The sequence below is a fragment of the Rattus rattus genome, chromosome 4 (assembly GCF_011064425.1).
Source record: "Rattus rattus isolate New Zealand chromosome 4, Rrattus_CSIRO_v1, whole genome shotgun sequence".
NCBI classification, from domain to species: Eukaryota; Metazoa; Chordata; class Mammalia; order Rodentia; family Muridae; genus Rattus; species Rattus rattus.
The window spans coordinates 22,251,438-22,267,833 of record NC_046157.1 but is presented as its reverse complement, the minus strand read 5'-3'; the positions used below and the strand labels follow the sequence as shown (position 1 = coordinate 22,267,833).

At 37.8% G+C, this 16,396-nt stretch overlaps 1 protein-coding gene across 1 annotated transcript in view; it reads left to right on the top strand.

Annotated features, from left to right (window-relative positions):
* LOC116897978 overlaps positions 1 to 16,396 on the top strand; it is a 148,970-nt gene that overhangs the window by 99,684 nt on the left and 32,890 nt on the right. The window contains exons 7-8 of the mRNA XM_032899380.1: positions 4,487 to 4,568; positions 14,930 to 15,030. Coding sequence (XP_032755271.1) covers positions 4,487 to 4,568; positions 14,930 to 15,030 — 183 coding nt within the window. The remainder of the gene's footprint in view (positions 1 to 4,486; positions 4,569 to 14,929; positions 15,031 to 16,396) is intronic.

Sequence of the window (16,396 nt, the reverse complement as noted above, 5' to 3'; positions counted from 1 at the left end):
TATAACATTTAATTTTACTTCAGATTCTACTATATAACATATTTAATTTTTTTACTTCAGATTTATTTACTTTTTATTTTATGTGTATGGGTGTTTTGTTTGCATGTATATTTATGTACCATGTGCATGCCTGGTGCTCAGGGAGGCCAGAAGATGGTATGGATCCCTGGAATTGATGTTAGACATGATTGTGAACCACCATGTTGGTGCTAGGGATTATACCTAGGTCTGCTGGAGGAGCAATCAGTTTTCTTACTTCCTATACCATCTCTTCCACTCCCAATTTATTTCATTTTTAAAGCTTATCATATAGTAAAGTCATCTTTTACATTTTGATATACTTTCATGAAATGTGTTAGGGATTTATTGTCAATAGATGCCATGACCACCACAACTCTTATAAAGGAAAACATTTAATTGGGGGCTGGCTTACAGGTTCAGAAATTTAGTCCATTATTGCCATGGCAACAAGCATGTGGGCATGCAGGCAGACACGGTGCTGGAGAAGGAGCTGAGAGTTCTATATCTGGATTGGTAGTCATTAGGAAGAGACAGTGACACTGCAACTGGCTTGAGCTTCGGGAACCTCGGAGTTCACTACTTGTGACACACTCCCTCCAACAAGGCCACACCTATTCCAACAAGGCCACACCTCCAGTAATGCCATTTCCTGAGTCTATGGTGAACATTTTCATTCAGACCACCACATTTCACACCCTGGCCCCTCTAAGCTTGTAGCCATATCATAATGCAAAATGAAATTACTCCAACTTCAAAAGTCCCCATAGTCTTTAACAGTCTCAACCCTGCTTAAAAGTCCCAAGTCTCTTTGGAGACTCATAGCAACCTCTTAACTGTAATCTCTGTAAAGTCAAATAAAAAGGCAGACCACATACTTCCAACATGCAGTGGCATAGAATATCCATTACCATTCAAAAGAGATGAAAAGGTGCATAGTGAGGAAATACCGGACCAGAGTAAGACCGAAAATCAAACTCCAAACTTTGTATCTGATGTCAAAGCACTCTTCAACTCCTTTCAGCTTTATTGACTGAAACACACTTCTTTCTCCTGGGCTGGTTCTACTTCCTGTTAGCAGCTTTCCGTGGCAGGCATCCCACAACTCTGGCATCTCCAACATCTTGGAGTCTCAATAACCATGCAGGCTTCACCTTCACAGCTTTGCACAGTGACCTCTCTAGGTCCCATGCAGAGATAGCCGTGGCAAATGCCTGGCCTTAGTGGCTTTCCTTACTCATGGAGAGAGATTTCATAACCCCTTTCTTGTATCCTTGACTCTAAAGCCAAAACCAGCAGTCTGAGTTCTGCTGCCTGCTGGAGATGAACATGGTCTCTTTCAAATACGTTTTCACCAGCTTTCTGTTTCCCATGGATTCCTTCACTGCCTATGCTATGCTGAGTTTGGTTATCCTGAAACTCAGTCTGTAGACCAGGCTGTCCTCGAACTCAGAAACCCATCTGCTTCTGCCTTCTGAGTGCTAGGATTAAAGGCAAGCACCACCACACCTGACCACAAGCTTTTTTTAAATTCCTTTTCACAAGTTGGAAGATTAGCTGGGTGAGATCTTGCCATGAGGTCGCCACTCCCTTTATTCCATTTAAGAACAGGTTGTTCTTTGATTTGCTCATCTCCTTGGGCTGACTTAGCTCCATTCTACTTCCTGGTGTCCCCTTTCTCCTCAAACTGTACATTTTGTATTTCTTCCTTGCTCAGCTTTTTCCTTTTTAAAAGTGAATAACCACAACACAACAGAGTCACTACTCGGCCTGTTTCCTCAGGCAGTTTATTCAGACGAGGGCAAAAAGAAGCCACCTTCTTAGCCAAAGTATTACCAGAATGGTCACATACAAGCATTCTTCTCCTCTAAAACTTCCTGAGCCAGTCCCCACAGTTCAAATCACCCTCAACATCACTGTCTTCCATGCTTCTATTAGTATAGACCCCATTAAATCCCACTTAAAGCATTCAACTGCTTTTCAAATCTAAAGCTCCAAAGTGTACATTCCTCCAAATGAAAGTATGGTTAGGCCTATCACAGCAGTACCCCGATTTCTTGTACCAACTTGTGTCTTAGGTAAGGGTTTTACTGCTGTGAACAGATGCTATGATCACAACTCTTATAAACAAAACCATACGCTGGCCCCAGAGTGCAACAATTCTTTTGTCTCATCTTTTCAAGCACAGGCTAAAGTCACTAAATCTGGCTCACTTTTATATTTTTAAAAAGAATGTCTGTGGGCATTGTATAGTTTGACTATTGCTTTTTATCTCTGATCTGACATTTATTGCATTTTAATTGGAGTGTTAATGGCTTGTTTATAATGTTGAACTGGTGTGGTTGAATGAAATCTAAGGTCCTGCAGATTATTTTCTACTTCTCTTACTAGATCTGTTTTCCACTCCCTTTCTATTTTATTATGAGTTTCAAAAACTGGTTTTACCTCCTCTCAGCACTACTTAGTTGCCTATAATGTTTTGTGCAGGGCTCAGGCCTCTTGTGCTTTGCCCCCATTCCCCTTCCCTGTCTATTCTTGTTCTTGGAGCAAAGAGAAGGGGGATATGATATAATTATATTAGAATCTCAAAAAGAAATAGTTTTAAAAACTGATTTTATTTGATCTTATTCATTGGTAGACATATTGACTAATTAACTTATTTACCCCTCCTTTTAAGGAGGTACTAGGATCACCTTTATCTAGGAGATGAATTTTCCTCACTACTGAGAGAATGTTTTCCCTAGTGTTTTGCATGACTAGTCTGTGAATTTTGGGGTTTCCACATTGGATGGTGGGAACATGAAACTTTTCTGGTCTCACTTAACTTGTCCTTGTTTTTATTTTGTTCTTTCTTGCTTTATTCTTTAAGAAGGGAGTATCATTTTTCATGATATTGTTTGTATTTAGTCTGGTTTGTTCTTCAAGACGTATGTTATTTCTTTTTTGTTTTTTTTTTCCTTTCCCACTTTCAAATAGTTTCTATAAATCTAGTCCCTGTTTTACATTTTCTCCACTTACATCTGCTTTCCAGCAGATCCCTGAAGTACTCTAGCATGTGTCCTTTTTACATTGCTTTTTGGCCTTGTGAATTCTATTTGTTCTTAGTCCCCCTCACTTTATTCTGTCTTTTCAATAAAGGGAACATGCTAGATTTCAGAGCCCAAATTGTGGCCTGGATATTGTCTACAGAGCCATCTGGAAGAGTCGTCAGTGTGCGTCTTTCCTACAATCTTCCATCCTTTTGTACTTTTGTCTTTTGTTCCTTTTCTGACATACAAGTTAACTTTCTTTTTTTTTTTTTTTTTTTTCTTTTTTTTTCGGAGCTGGGGACCGAACCCAGGGTCTTGCGTTTGCTAGGCAAGCGCTCTACCACTGAGCTAAATCCCCAACCCCACAAGTTAACTTTCTTTATATAAACCTTTTCCCTTTTCAGGAACCACCATCACTCCTCATTTGATGTAAAGGTGCAGTGTGCACGGGTGCAGTTACATCAGTGTTGCTTATACTGCTTAACTGCTTGAGTAGAAGGATAAGTCTGCCTCCTGTTTCTTCACTGTGTCGGAAATAGTTACCTTATCCTGCATCCTTTTTACATCTAGGAAAAGCAAATAATAACTGTATATAGAAATATGTCCCTTGGTAAGGAACACACTGATACTTTGTTCTGTGATGCTTGATGTTCTTCCCATCTTACAATCGTCCATCATGTACCCTCTTTCTCTCTTTTCTCCCATTTCTGACTTACAGGTTAGCCTTTTAAATGTAAACTTAAAAAAAATTATTGCTACTCTTTCTTAACATTTGTCTTTAAAATCTTATTTTTTAATGCAGAAACTATTTTATACATTACATGTTAATCTATTTCTTTTAATCTATTGATTTAAAATATTGTTAGAAGGGCTTTGTGTATACCAATATTGTTAACATATTTGAGTATATGAAATTGTTTTGTTTTGTGGCAAGGTCTCTTTATGTAGTTCTGGCTGTTCTGCAATTCACTATATAGACCAGGTTGTGCTGGAACTCACAGAGATCCTCCTGCCTTTGCCTCTCAAGTTTTGGAATTAAAGGCATGTAACACTATGGCCAGCTAATATGTTAAACTTTTATGGTTTTACTTACTGCATTAAAATTAAAATTTCAATTGTCTGAATCTACTCTGGAGAGAGAAATGTTTAACCAGATGAATATTAAAAGAAATGAGATGTGTCTGGATCCTCAGTTCTTGTTTTATGTTGATGGGAAGGAAACTCCTTCCTTTTAATATTTTACCCTAATTCTCCTAATTGTTAGAATATTACTCATTTATACTGTACAATTAATTTTGTGTAAAGTAAAATATTTGAACTCTGAAAAACAAGGACAATGAAAAGTCAAAACATTAGTTGCTAAGTAAGTCAGATTCTCTTTCACATTTTAATGTTTGTGCTAACTCAAATGTTAGAACCCTTGACTTTTACTGTGTTAGACTTGGGAGGCCTGGTGTTGACTGTTACTGCCAACATGAGAGTGGGGCGGCTGTCTTGCAGCTCCAATTCCTGATCAATGAGGTAAGAAGTCTTGTCTTCTCTTTCTTTCCTATTTCACCCATCTATGCACAGAGTGTTTACCTAAAACACAGAATGCACACCGTCACACTCCAGACTCACACTCACACTCACAGATTTGAGTATTCCTTATCCAAAATGGTTGGGTCTAAAAAATTTATGACTTTTTGATTTTTAATTATTGATTATTTGAATATATATTGAGATACCTTGGAGAAGAGACCCAACTCTAAACATAATTTATTTATATTGTGTGTATACAGTATACACATAATCTGATGGTAATTTTGTACATTTTTTCAATGCTCTTACATTTTGAATGTAACCGCAGTACATCAGGTATGGAATTTTCTCTTTGTGGAAAAGTCCAACTTTTGGAACATCTGGGATTTTGTATGTTTGGATTATAGATGCTCGACCTGTGCTTGATATAATTCTTTTTGATATTATGATTTTAGATGTTTAAAAATACATATGTGTACATTATTTCCTACATAGAAAATATTACATTTAACATAGAAAATATTAAACTTAATAAGAGGAAAATATTTTATCTATTAGAATATCCTTTTATTGTGATTTTATTGTAATTTTAAAATTCATTTAATATTTTCTAAACCATTAAGCTTTCTTTTTACCCATTCGCTTACCACCAATTTAAGTATTTTGCTTGTATCTTCATTGGAAGCAGGCTTTTATCTGTATAATCCATACATTGTTTATCTGTATAAATGTATTTATCTTTTATTTTTATATATACTTATTGGTTAATGTTTATATTTTATTTATGTGTTCATGGGTACTATAAAAATTAGTTTTCTAATTTTTTAGAAACAGAGTATGCATTTACAAAGCTAAGGAAGTTTGTAGTTCTTAGTTGAAGGCAACTTGCTGTTGTGCACAGCTCTCTTACCTTAAATGAACCAGGCAGTACAAGCAGTACTGACGATGCTGATGAAGCCGGGTTTTATTTGGATCACTTTTTCAGAGAGCTATGATACCCTCATGACTGACAAATCTACTATATTTCTTATTATGGGCAATCTTGGTATGGGGTATCACAGACATGGAGAGAAAAAAATAGAAAGCATCAGTGTGACACCCAGCCATTATGACCTAGGTGCCCACCTCTCTCAGGTATCATACTATTCTGTAGTTCTTAGCTGAGAAATTTTAGCCCTTTGACTATTGCAGATATATTCTAATATGCGTGATTTGTTTCTGTGTAGTTTGTTCTTAGTTTGTTTCTCAGTATTATTTTTGAGTCCCTAAGTTTGCTTTTGTGCTATATGAGGTTATGTAATTAAGCAAATAAAGAAAAGCTTCAATCTCTTCATTTTGTTTACATTGTTTTTTATTACGTACTCCCTCTGATGTACCCCACAATAATTTATGGACTTTCCCCCATATCTTCCAGTTTCTGGTCTCATGGTCAGAAATGTAAATCTTCGTTATTTACAGGTTTATTTTTTCAGATCTTTGGAAGTAGTATTGATAAAAAGTTCATTTTGCTTCTGTAAATGAAGTATAGGCACTCTGCTTATGAGCTTACGTTTATCCATATCTTCAGTGGTCCACTGATGTTGTTAACATCTTAGTCTTATCACAGATTTAATAATACAAAGTTCCTTTGTAGAGTAATCAGATGTCATGCAAAAATATTATTCAGTTTATGTGGTTATAACTTAATTCTGTTGTACTTGGTATCTGTTTGTGCTATAGAAAAGTTTCTATTGTAGATTATGTTTTACCAATTTCATAATAATTTTATCTTTCTATTTTTATCCTTTCCCAAGAGGACTTCAGCCTCTCTCAGAGAGGAGATTATTATTCTGCACTGAATTAAAAAGTTGTAGCTCATTAAATGCTTTCAGGAAATATCAACAATTCTAGTTTATATACAGAAAGCATTTATAAATAACACATCCAAAGAAGTATAAAAACTTCAAAGACTATATAAGGTAAATCTTATTTATTTTATGGTGTAAAAAATTTTGAGTTCATGTTAAAATATATATATATATATACCCTTTGACATGAATCAAACTATGTAAATTTTAATGAAAATATTATAGTTATAATTTATTATTATAATGATACTGTTCTGTGAGACTCAAATACTAAATATATGATACAAAGAGAAATATCATAGGGTCCTATGATGGCTGGTTTTATGTCAGCTTGACACAAGGAGCGTTATCTGAAAGGAGAGAATTTCAATTGAGAAAATGTCTCCATAAGATACAGCTGTAAGGCATTTTTAAAATTAGTGATTGATGGGGAAGGCTCAGGTCACTGTGGGTGGGGCCACCCTAGGCTGGTGGTCTTGGGTTCTATAGAAAGCAAGCTGAGCAAGCCACAGGAAGCAAACCAGTAAGCAGCACCCTCCATGGCCTCTGCATCAGCTCCTGCTTCTAGGTTCCTGCTCTGTTTTCCCGTCCTGACTTCCTTCGATGATAAGCAGTACTGCGGATGTGTAAGTCAAGTAAACCCTTTCCTCCCCTATTTACTTTGGTCATGCTGTTTTATTACAGCAATAGTAACTCTAAGACAAGTTTATGCCAGCATAGTGGGGTGTGGTTGTGACCATGTTTTAGGGAGGATTGTGGAAGGACATGAGGAACTTTGGGCTAGAAAAGCCAGAGTATTGAGAGCTCAGTGAGCTGTTCTGTAGGAGCTTGGAAGATAAAAATGTTGAAAGCAGTTCAGAAGATGGAGACCTGGCTTGTGAAGTTTCAGAGGGAAAAAATTAAAGACTCTTTACAGCTGTTTGCTATTTTAAGTTAAGAGTCTGTTGTATTGGTCAGCTACAGCTGAAGAGTTGGCCATAATTAGCAAGAGACCAGTACCACTGAAGTAAAACCTTTTAGTGACTAGGACAGTTGATGCTGGTTAACTGGAGCCCAGTGATTATGTGATTAAGAAAAGACCAGCATCACTGAGGTGAGATCTTCTGGAAAATGCTTCCTGAGAGCACAGAGAAGCTATGTTCCAGAGGCAGCCAAGGGTGTACCTCACTTTGGCAGCCTAACTTGGTAGTATAAGAATCACCCAGGTGGTACTGGTTTTGAAGTCCTGAGGGGCTCAGAGAGAGCAGCTGAGGTTTGGCATTGTGAGAGGACAAGAGAGGCCATTGATGGTGCAACCTCAGTGGCAGTTGATGACTCAGGACTGAAGGGGTCATGCAGAGAAACGGAGGCTTGGCACCATGAAGAGAACCTATGAGAAGCTATTGCTGGAAGTTCAGCCTAGTTTCAGCGAAAGTCCCCAGCATTTTGGAGATGCTGGTACCATGGGGTAACCAACAAGAACAATAGCAGCAGTGGAGCAGTTCGAGCCAGAGCCTAGAAGACAAGCTATGTGCTGCAGAGGGCAGAGCTGGATAAATGACCCAAACCCTTGGGAGGAGTTCAGGAGATCTGAGTGGATCCCAGACATTGGAGAGTTGGAGTAGAGTTTTACTTTGCTTTGATCATTATTATGCCCTGGTTCTTCCTTCTTAAAGTGAGAAAGTATTTAATTTTTTTTAATTGGAGCCCATAGTTGACAGACCTTGAATTTTAAAAGACTCTGGATTTTAAAAGAGATTGGCTATTTTAATGGGACTGAAATTTTAATGTTTGAATTTGTAAAGAGTATGGAACTTTTAAAGTTTTTTACACTTTAAATGTGAAATCTTGGGGACAAATAAAAAAGGAAGGATTGTGGCTTAATAATGATGTGTTTATGTGTCAAGTTGATAACAAGTCAGTTGTGTTGGCTAGTTTTTTATCAACTTGGCACAAGCTAGGATTATTTGAAAGGAGAGAAGCTCCATTGAGAAAAAAATGCCTCCAAAATATCCAGATGTAAGGCATTTTCTTAATTAGTGTAGGAGAAAGGCATGGGCTATTGTGGGTGGGTTGTCCCTTGGCTGGAAGTTCTGAGTTCTGTAAGAAAGCAGGCTGAGCAAACCATGGGAAGCAGGCCAGAAAGCCATGTCCCTCCATGGCCTCTGCCTCAGCCCCTGCCTCCAGGTTTCTGCTCTGTTCGAGTTCCTGTCCCAACTTCCTTCAGTGATGAACAGTGCTGCAGAAGTGTAAGCCAAATAAACCCTTTTCTTCACAAATTTCTTTGGTGTTTCATCATAGCAATAGCAACCCTAAGTCAGGGACAGAATGTCTTGGTTTGGGAACTATTTCAGAAAGACATTTAGAGTCTTCTTTCCCCTAATTTCTGGATGAGAAATACAGTTGGGAGTTTTAAAAATGCTTTTTGACACTTCTGGTTTCTGCCTGTGTCCTGAGCTGAACCGGTCTGGCAGCTCTCTGTACACAAATCCCGTGGGGGAGAGAGTTGGACTCTCAGAAGTGTGGGTAATCCTGACAGCTGAGAGGAGATTGCTACTTCTGTTCACATTCCTGACCCAAGAGGAACCCACATAGTCACCTCTGTTCCCTCTGGGCACAGAAACCTAGGAGCAGTCAGGGGCAGGACCCTTCTGGTTTCTGCCTGCTCCCAGAGCTGAAAGCCAGTCACTAGGAGCTCTAACACATCTGAGAGCCTAGGCAAGACCAACTCTTCTGCTCTGAGCAACCTACCTAGAGGCCTCAGGACACAAACCCAGGAGCAGTGTGAGACAGGATACTTGCAGTTTCTGCCTGCTTACTGACTGGTCCCACAGCTCTTTGTACCCAGATCTGGCTGAAAGAAAACAGGTCTACAGGAGTGCTGACACACAGGCTAACAGGAGGGTCAAGCCACTGTCAGAGACAGCAAGACAAGCTAACACTAGAGACAACCTGATGTTGAGAAGCAAGCACAGGAACCTAAGCAACAGAAACCAAGATTAATTGGCATCATCAGAGCTCAGTTCTCCCAACAAAGCATATACTGGATATCCAAACACACCGGAAAAGCAATATTTGGATTTAAAATCACATCTCATGATGATGATAGAAGGACATAAATAACTCCCTTAAAGAAATACAGGACAACACAGGTAAACAAGTAGAAGCCTTAAAAAGGAAATCCGTTAAAAATTTACAGGAAAACACAATGAAACAGGTGAAAGAATTGAACAAAACCATACAGAATTTAGAAATGGAAATAGAAATAATAAAGAAATCACAAAAGGAGACAACCCGGGAGATAGAAAACCTAGGAGAGATATCAGATGTCATAGATGTAAGCATCACCAACAGAATACAACAGAATACAAGATAGAATGCTCTACTCAATGATAATTTGGTCAAGGAAGAAATAAAGAAAGAAATTAAGGACTTTTTAGAATGTAATGACAATGAAGGCACAACATACCCAAACTTATAGGACACAATGAAAGCAGTGCATAGTGGAAAACTGATAGCTCTGAGTACCTTCATAAAGAAACAAGAGAGAGCATATATCAGCAGTTTGACAGCACACCTAAAAGCTCTAGAACAAAAAGAAGCAAATACACCCAAGAGGAATAAAAGGCAGGAAATAATCAAACTCAGGACTAAAATCAACCAAGTAGAAACAAAATGAACTATACAAAGAATCAACAAAACTAGGAGCTGGTTCTTTGAGAAAATCAACAAGAGAGATAAACCCTCAGCCAGACTAACCAGAGGGCATAAAGAGTGTATCCAAATTAACAAAATCAGAAGTGAAAAGGGAGATATAACAATAGAATCTGAGAAGTTAAAAAAATCATTAGATCCTACTACAAAAGCCTATATTCAACAAAAGTGGAAAATCTGAACGAAATGGACAATTTTCTAGACAGACACGAGGTAGCATCAGATAAACCATCTAAACAGTTCCACAACTGCTAAAGAAATAGAAGCAGTTATTAAAAGTCTCCCAACCAAAATAAGCCCAGGACCACATGGGTTTAGTGCAGAATTCTATCAGACCTTCATGGAAGACCTTATATCAATACTGTCGAAACTATTCCACAACATAGAAACAGATGGAACACTACCAAATTCCTTCCATGAAGCCACAATTATGCTTAAACTTAAACTACATAAAGACCCAACAAAGAAATAGAGCTTCAGATCAATTTCCCTTATGAATATTGACACAAAAATACTCAATAAAATTCTCCCAAATGAAATCTAACAACACATCCAAACAATCAGCCATCATGGGCAAGTAGGCTTCATTCCAGGGATGCAGGGATGGTTCAATATATGGAAATCCATCAACTTAATCCACTATGAAAACAAACTCAAAGAAAAAAAATCACATGATCATTTCATTAGATGCTGAGAAAGCATTGGACAAAATTCAACACCCTTCATGTTAAAAGTCTTTGAAAGATCAGGAGTTCAAGGCTCATACCTTAACATAGTAAAAGCAATATACAGCAAACCAGTAGCCAACATCAAACTAAATGGAAAGAAACTTGAAGCAATCCCACTAAAATCAGGGACTAGACAAGGCTGCCCACTCTCTTCCTACTTATTCAATATAGTACTTGAAGTCCTAGCCAGAGCAATCAGACAATAAAAGTAGATCAAAGGGATACAAATTGGAAAGGAAGAAGTCAAAATATCACTATTTACAGATGATATGATAGTATATTAAAGTGACCTCAAAGTTCCACCAGAGAACTACTAAGCCTGCTAAACAACTTCAGCAAAGTGGCTGGGTATAAAATTAATTCAAACAAATCAGTAGCCTTCCTCTATACAAAGGATAAACCGGTTGAGACAGGGAAATGACACCCTTCTCAAGTGTCCCAAATTATATAAAATACCTCTGTGTGACTCTAACCAAGCAAGTGAAAGATATATATGACAAGAACTTCAAGCTTCTGAAGAAAGAAATCGAAGATGATCTCAGAAGGTGGACCTCCCACGCTCATGGATTGCCAGGATTAATATAGTAAAAATGGCCATTTTGCCAAAAGCAATCTACGGATTCAATGCAATCCCCATCAAAATTCCAACTCAGTTCTTCATAGAGTTAGAAAGAGAAAATTCATTTGGAATAACACAAAAACCCAGGATAGCAAAAACTATCCTCAACAATAAAAGAACTTCTGGGGCAAACACCATCCCTGACCTCAAGCTGTATTATAGAACAATAGTGTTAAAAAAAAATCTGAATGGTATTGCTACATCGACAGGCTAGTAGATTGGTGGAATAAAATTTAAGACCCAGAAATGAACCCACACCACCTATGGTCACCTGATCTTTGACAAAGGAACTAAAATCATCCAATGGAAAAAACAGCATTTTCAACAAATGCTGCTGGTTCAACTGGAGATCAGCATGTAAAATAATGCAAATTGATCCATCTTATCATCCTGTACAAAGCTTAAATCCAAGTGGATCAAGGACCTCCACATCAAACCAGATACACTCAAATTAATAGAAGAAAAAGTGGGGAAGAGCCTGGAATACATGGATACTCAGAAAAATTTCCTGAACAAAACACCAATCGCTTCTGCTCTAAGATCAAGAATCAACAAATGGGACTTCATAAAACTGCAAAGCTTCTGTAAGGCAAAGGACATTGTCATTAGGGCAAAATGGCAACCAACAAATTTGGAAAAGATCTTTACCAATACTACATCTGATAGAGGGATAATATCCAAAGAATTCAAGAAGTTAGACTCCAGAGAGCCAAACAACCCTATTAAAAATGGATATAGAGCTACACAAAGAATTCACAGCTGAGGAATATTGAATGGCTGAGAAGCACCTAAAGAAATGTTCAACATCCTTAGTCATCAGGGAAATGCAAATCAAAACAACCCTGAGATTCTACCTCACACCAGTCAGAATGGCTAAGATCAAAAACTCAGATGACAGCAGATGCTCGAGAGGATGTGTAGAAAGAGGAACACCTCTCCATTGTTGGTGGGATTCAAACTGGTACAACCACTCTAGAAATCAGTCTGGAGGCTTCTCAGAGAATTGGACATTATTCTACCTGAGGACCTTGCTATAGCACTCCTGACAGGAACTCAAATGATCCTCCAACATACAACAAAAACACATACTCCACTATATTCATAGCAGCCTTATTTATAATAGCCAGAAGCTGGAAAGAACCCAGATGCCCTTCAGCAGAGGAATGGATACAGAAAATGTGGTACATCTACACAATGGAGTATTATTCAGCTATCAAAAACAATGACTTCATGAAATTCATAGGTAAATGGTTTGAACTAGGAAATATCATCCTGAGTGAGGTAACCCAATCACAAAAAAACACACGTGGTATGCACTCACTGGTAAGTGGATATTAACTCAAAAGCTCCAATTATCTAAGATACAATCCTCCGACCACATGAAGCTCAAGAAGAACGAACAAAGTACAGATGCTTCACTCCTTCTTAAAAGGAGGAACAAAAATATTCACGGGAGGAGATGTGGGGATAAAGTTTGGAGCAGAGACTGAAGCAATGGCCATTCAGAGCCTGCCCCACCTGGGGATCCAGCACATACATACATATATATACACAGCCACCAAAGCTGGACAATATTGATGAAGCCAAGAAGTACATGATGACAGGAGCCTGATATAGCTGTCTCCTGAGAGGCTCAGTCAGAACATGACAAATACAGAGGTGAATGCTAGCAGCAAACCATTGAAATGAGAACAGGGTCCCCATTGGAGGAGTTAGAGGAAGAATTGAAGGAGATGAAGGAGCTTGCAACCCCATAAGAACAACAATACCAATCAACCAGAGTTTCCAGGGATTAAACCACCATGCAAAGACTTCACATGGAGAGACCCATGACTCCAGGTGCATATATAGCAGAGATGACTTTCTTGGGGCATAAGTGGGAGGAGAAGCCCTTGATCCTACCAAAGCTGGATGCCGCCCCCCACCCCCCAGTGTAGGGGAATATTAGGGCAGGGAGGTGGGGAGGGGGTGGTGGTTGGTGGGCTGAACTTCTACATAGAAGAAGGGGAAGGGGAATGGAATAGGGGGATTATGGATGGGAAACTGGGAAAGGGAATAACATTTGAAATGTAAATAAAAAATATCCAATAAAAAACTTAAAAAATGTTTTTCCTATAGAATATAAATGTGAACGTGTGTGTGTGTGTGTGTGTGTGTGTGTGTGTGTGTGTGTGTATGAGATCAATATTGTAAACTGTGAAACTATGAAAGATTACTTGTAACAAACTTGTTTGGAAATGTATAAAACATTTTAGGTATCTTAAGACTGCCATGCTTTTTGCAGATAACTAGTAGAGATCATGTAGTACTCTAGGTTAGTTTTGTGTGACATTCAGTTTCAAAGGTATTATTATAGTATTCTGACCATATTTAAGATGACATTTAGAAATTTGTGAAGTAGTGTGTGTTCGTTATATGTGGTACTTAGTTATCTATACATTTACGTTCTCTCCATTCAATGGTAGAACATATATTTGAGAGAGAATCAATTTGTAATTAGTGGAATAGAATAAAATAATCTCAGTATTTTTTTATAGTTATGCTTAATTCAAGGTGAAGAAATATTTCATTTTGTGTGATATTTTACGTCACAGGTAAAGCAGCAGGTCAAATTATAAAGTACATAATTTTAAGTGACAATACATAATTTTTAGATACAAAGAAATTAAAAGGATAACCTTACATGATATATATTTGATTAATAAAACTGAGTTTGGTATTGGCTTCTTTGTGAAGTCATATGGTATTTATAACTTGTAATAGTATTTTTATTTATAACTTGTAAATAGTAGAAACAAAAAATTTAAACTCTATTTTCCTAAAGGAAATTTTAAAAATCCCGTTAATACTTACAATGATGCTGTCGTGGTTTGCATTTAGTTGCTGTGATAAATGATGAAAGCAACCTGGGGAAGACTCGTGTTATTTCATCTACCAGGTTGCAGTCCGTTACTGAGGAGGGAAGTTAGAACAGCACCTCCAGGGGTGCATTGACTTGAAGCAGAAGCCATGGAGGAACACTGTTGGCTGGCGCTCCGTTATCTTCCTTAGATACCTGTGACTAAGGGTGTGCACTGCTTATAGTTTTCTGGGTCCTCCTACATCTATTAGCCATCAAGAGACACGCCACAGGCTTGCCACGGCTGGGTTTGATGGAGGCAGCTCTTCAGATGAGGCCCTTCGTCCTCGGGACTCGAGTTTGGTCCAGTTGATAATACAATCTAACCGTTATAGGTAGTATATTATGCCTCTCTAGTAGTAACCGGATATTTCTGAACAAGTCATCCTGACTATCCATATCTGGTAAGTCACTTACCTTCTCACCTCAGATTTCTTAAACTTAAGCACTGTAATTTACCTTCTTCTTCCTAGGTTATGTAAACACATATCTGTTCAAGCCATGTTAAGTCCAAAATATACTGATTCTCCTATCCTAAGTAGTAAAGCCACATACTTTGTCCTCTTCTGTCCTAGGGCGCTTTGGTCAGTGCGAGTTCAGATGACACACTTCATTTGTGGAATCTGAGACAGAAAAGGCCGGCCATTCTCCATTCTCTTAAGTTTAACAGAGAACGGTAAGATCATTTGTGTGGAATAACTGTTGCATATGACAGAATTGGTTCTTGAGCAAATTTAATAAAAGATGTTCCCTTTATAAATCTATGCTGTTGTCAGTTTTTTCATAGAAAATGCATAATTGGGATAGATTTCAGCCATGTTTGAAAATGTGAAACACCCAAACCTCTTGTTCTCTTAAGCTATCAAACATCACTTCAGCAACCATATTTTCTTTCCCCTGGGCTATGGCAATGAAAACTCAGACCTAAGATTCAGCAGTTAAGTAAAATCAATTTTATTTCACATTTTTGATTACATCATATATCTCCCATATTCCACGCCTGACCCTTTCATCTAAATACCTTTTAACAGTAGAATATTGAACAATTAGAGTATTAGAGTTAAAAATATGTCAGTTCTAATTAAACACTGAATTTTAGCATTGCCAAAGTTCATGCAAATGGCAGAACTTATTTTATTTGTGATAAATTCTCAAAATTCACTATTTCCTAGACCTAGAGATATGCATGTCCCTCTAAAGAACAGTCTCCAGTGATCACGTGAGCAGTGAGGTGTGTACCTTAGCTATGTAGAATAGTCTATCATTACTTGGGAAAGCAACTAGACCTTTTCTTAAAAAATTTTTATTAGATATATTTCTTTACTTACATTTTGAATGTTATTCCCCTTCTTGGTTTCCTGTCCATAAGCCTCCATCCCTCCCCTCCCCCCCCATAGGGGTATTCCCCCATACATCCCCCCTTATTGCCCCCCCCATATTCCCTGCACTGGGGGTCCAACTGTGGCAGGACCAAGGGCTTCCCCTTCCACTGGTGCCCCAACAAGGCTATTCTCTGCTACATATGCAGTTCGAGCTCTGGGTCAGTTCATGTATAGACTTTGGGTAGTGGTTTAGTCCCTGGAAGCTCTGGTTGGTTGGCATTGTTATTCTTATGGGCAACCAGACTTTTTACAGTGTATGGGAAAGCACATCATAGGGAAACTTGTGACTAATAAGAAGAGAAATCTTTGAGAAGTAAATTTATATAGACTGACAAATACTATCCATACCAAGATAAACATGGGAGGAAAGCAGTTTTAACCTAAAGCCCAACATGGGGATTTTTTTTTATTTTGTTGCTTGGTAATATTTAATAAGGAAGCACTGCTATTTTGGCAGATATTAATGAAGTATACATATTTTTATAAATATGACAAAATAAAATGGTAGCTATATATAATATACTCATACTTTTAGTAGTTTTAACCTCATGGGCATAATATGTGAGAGTTAAATCATTAACTCTAAATATTACGAATAAAATTCATGAGTATTATATCTCATTATTTCATGAATTGCCACCTTTATAACTAGTGTTTTAT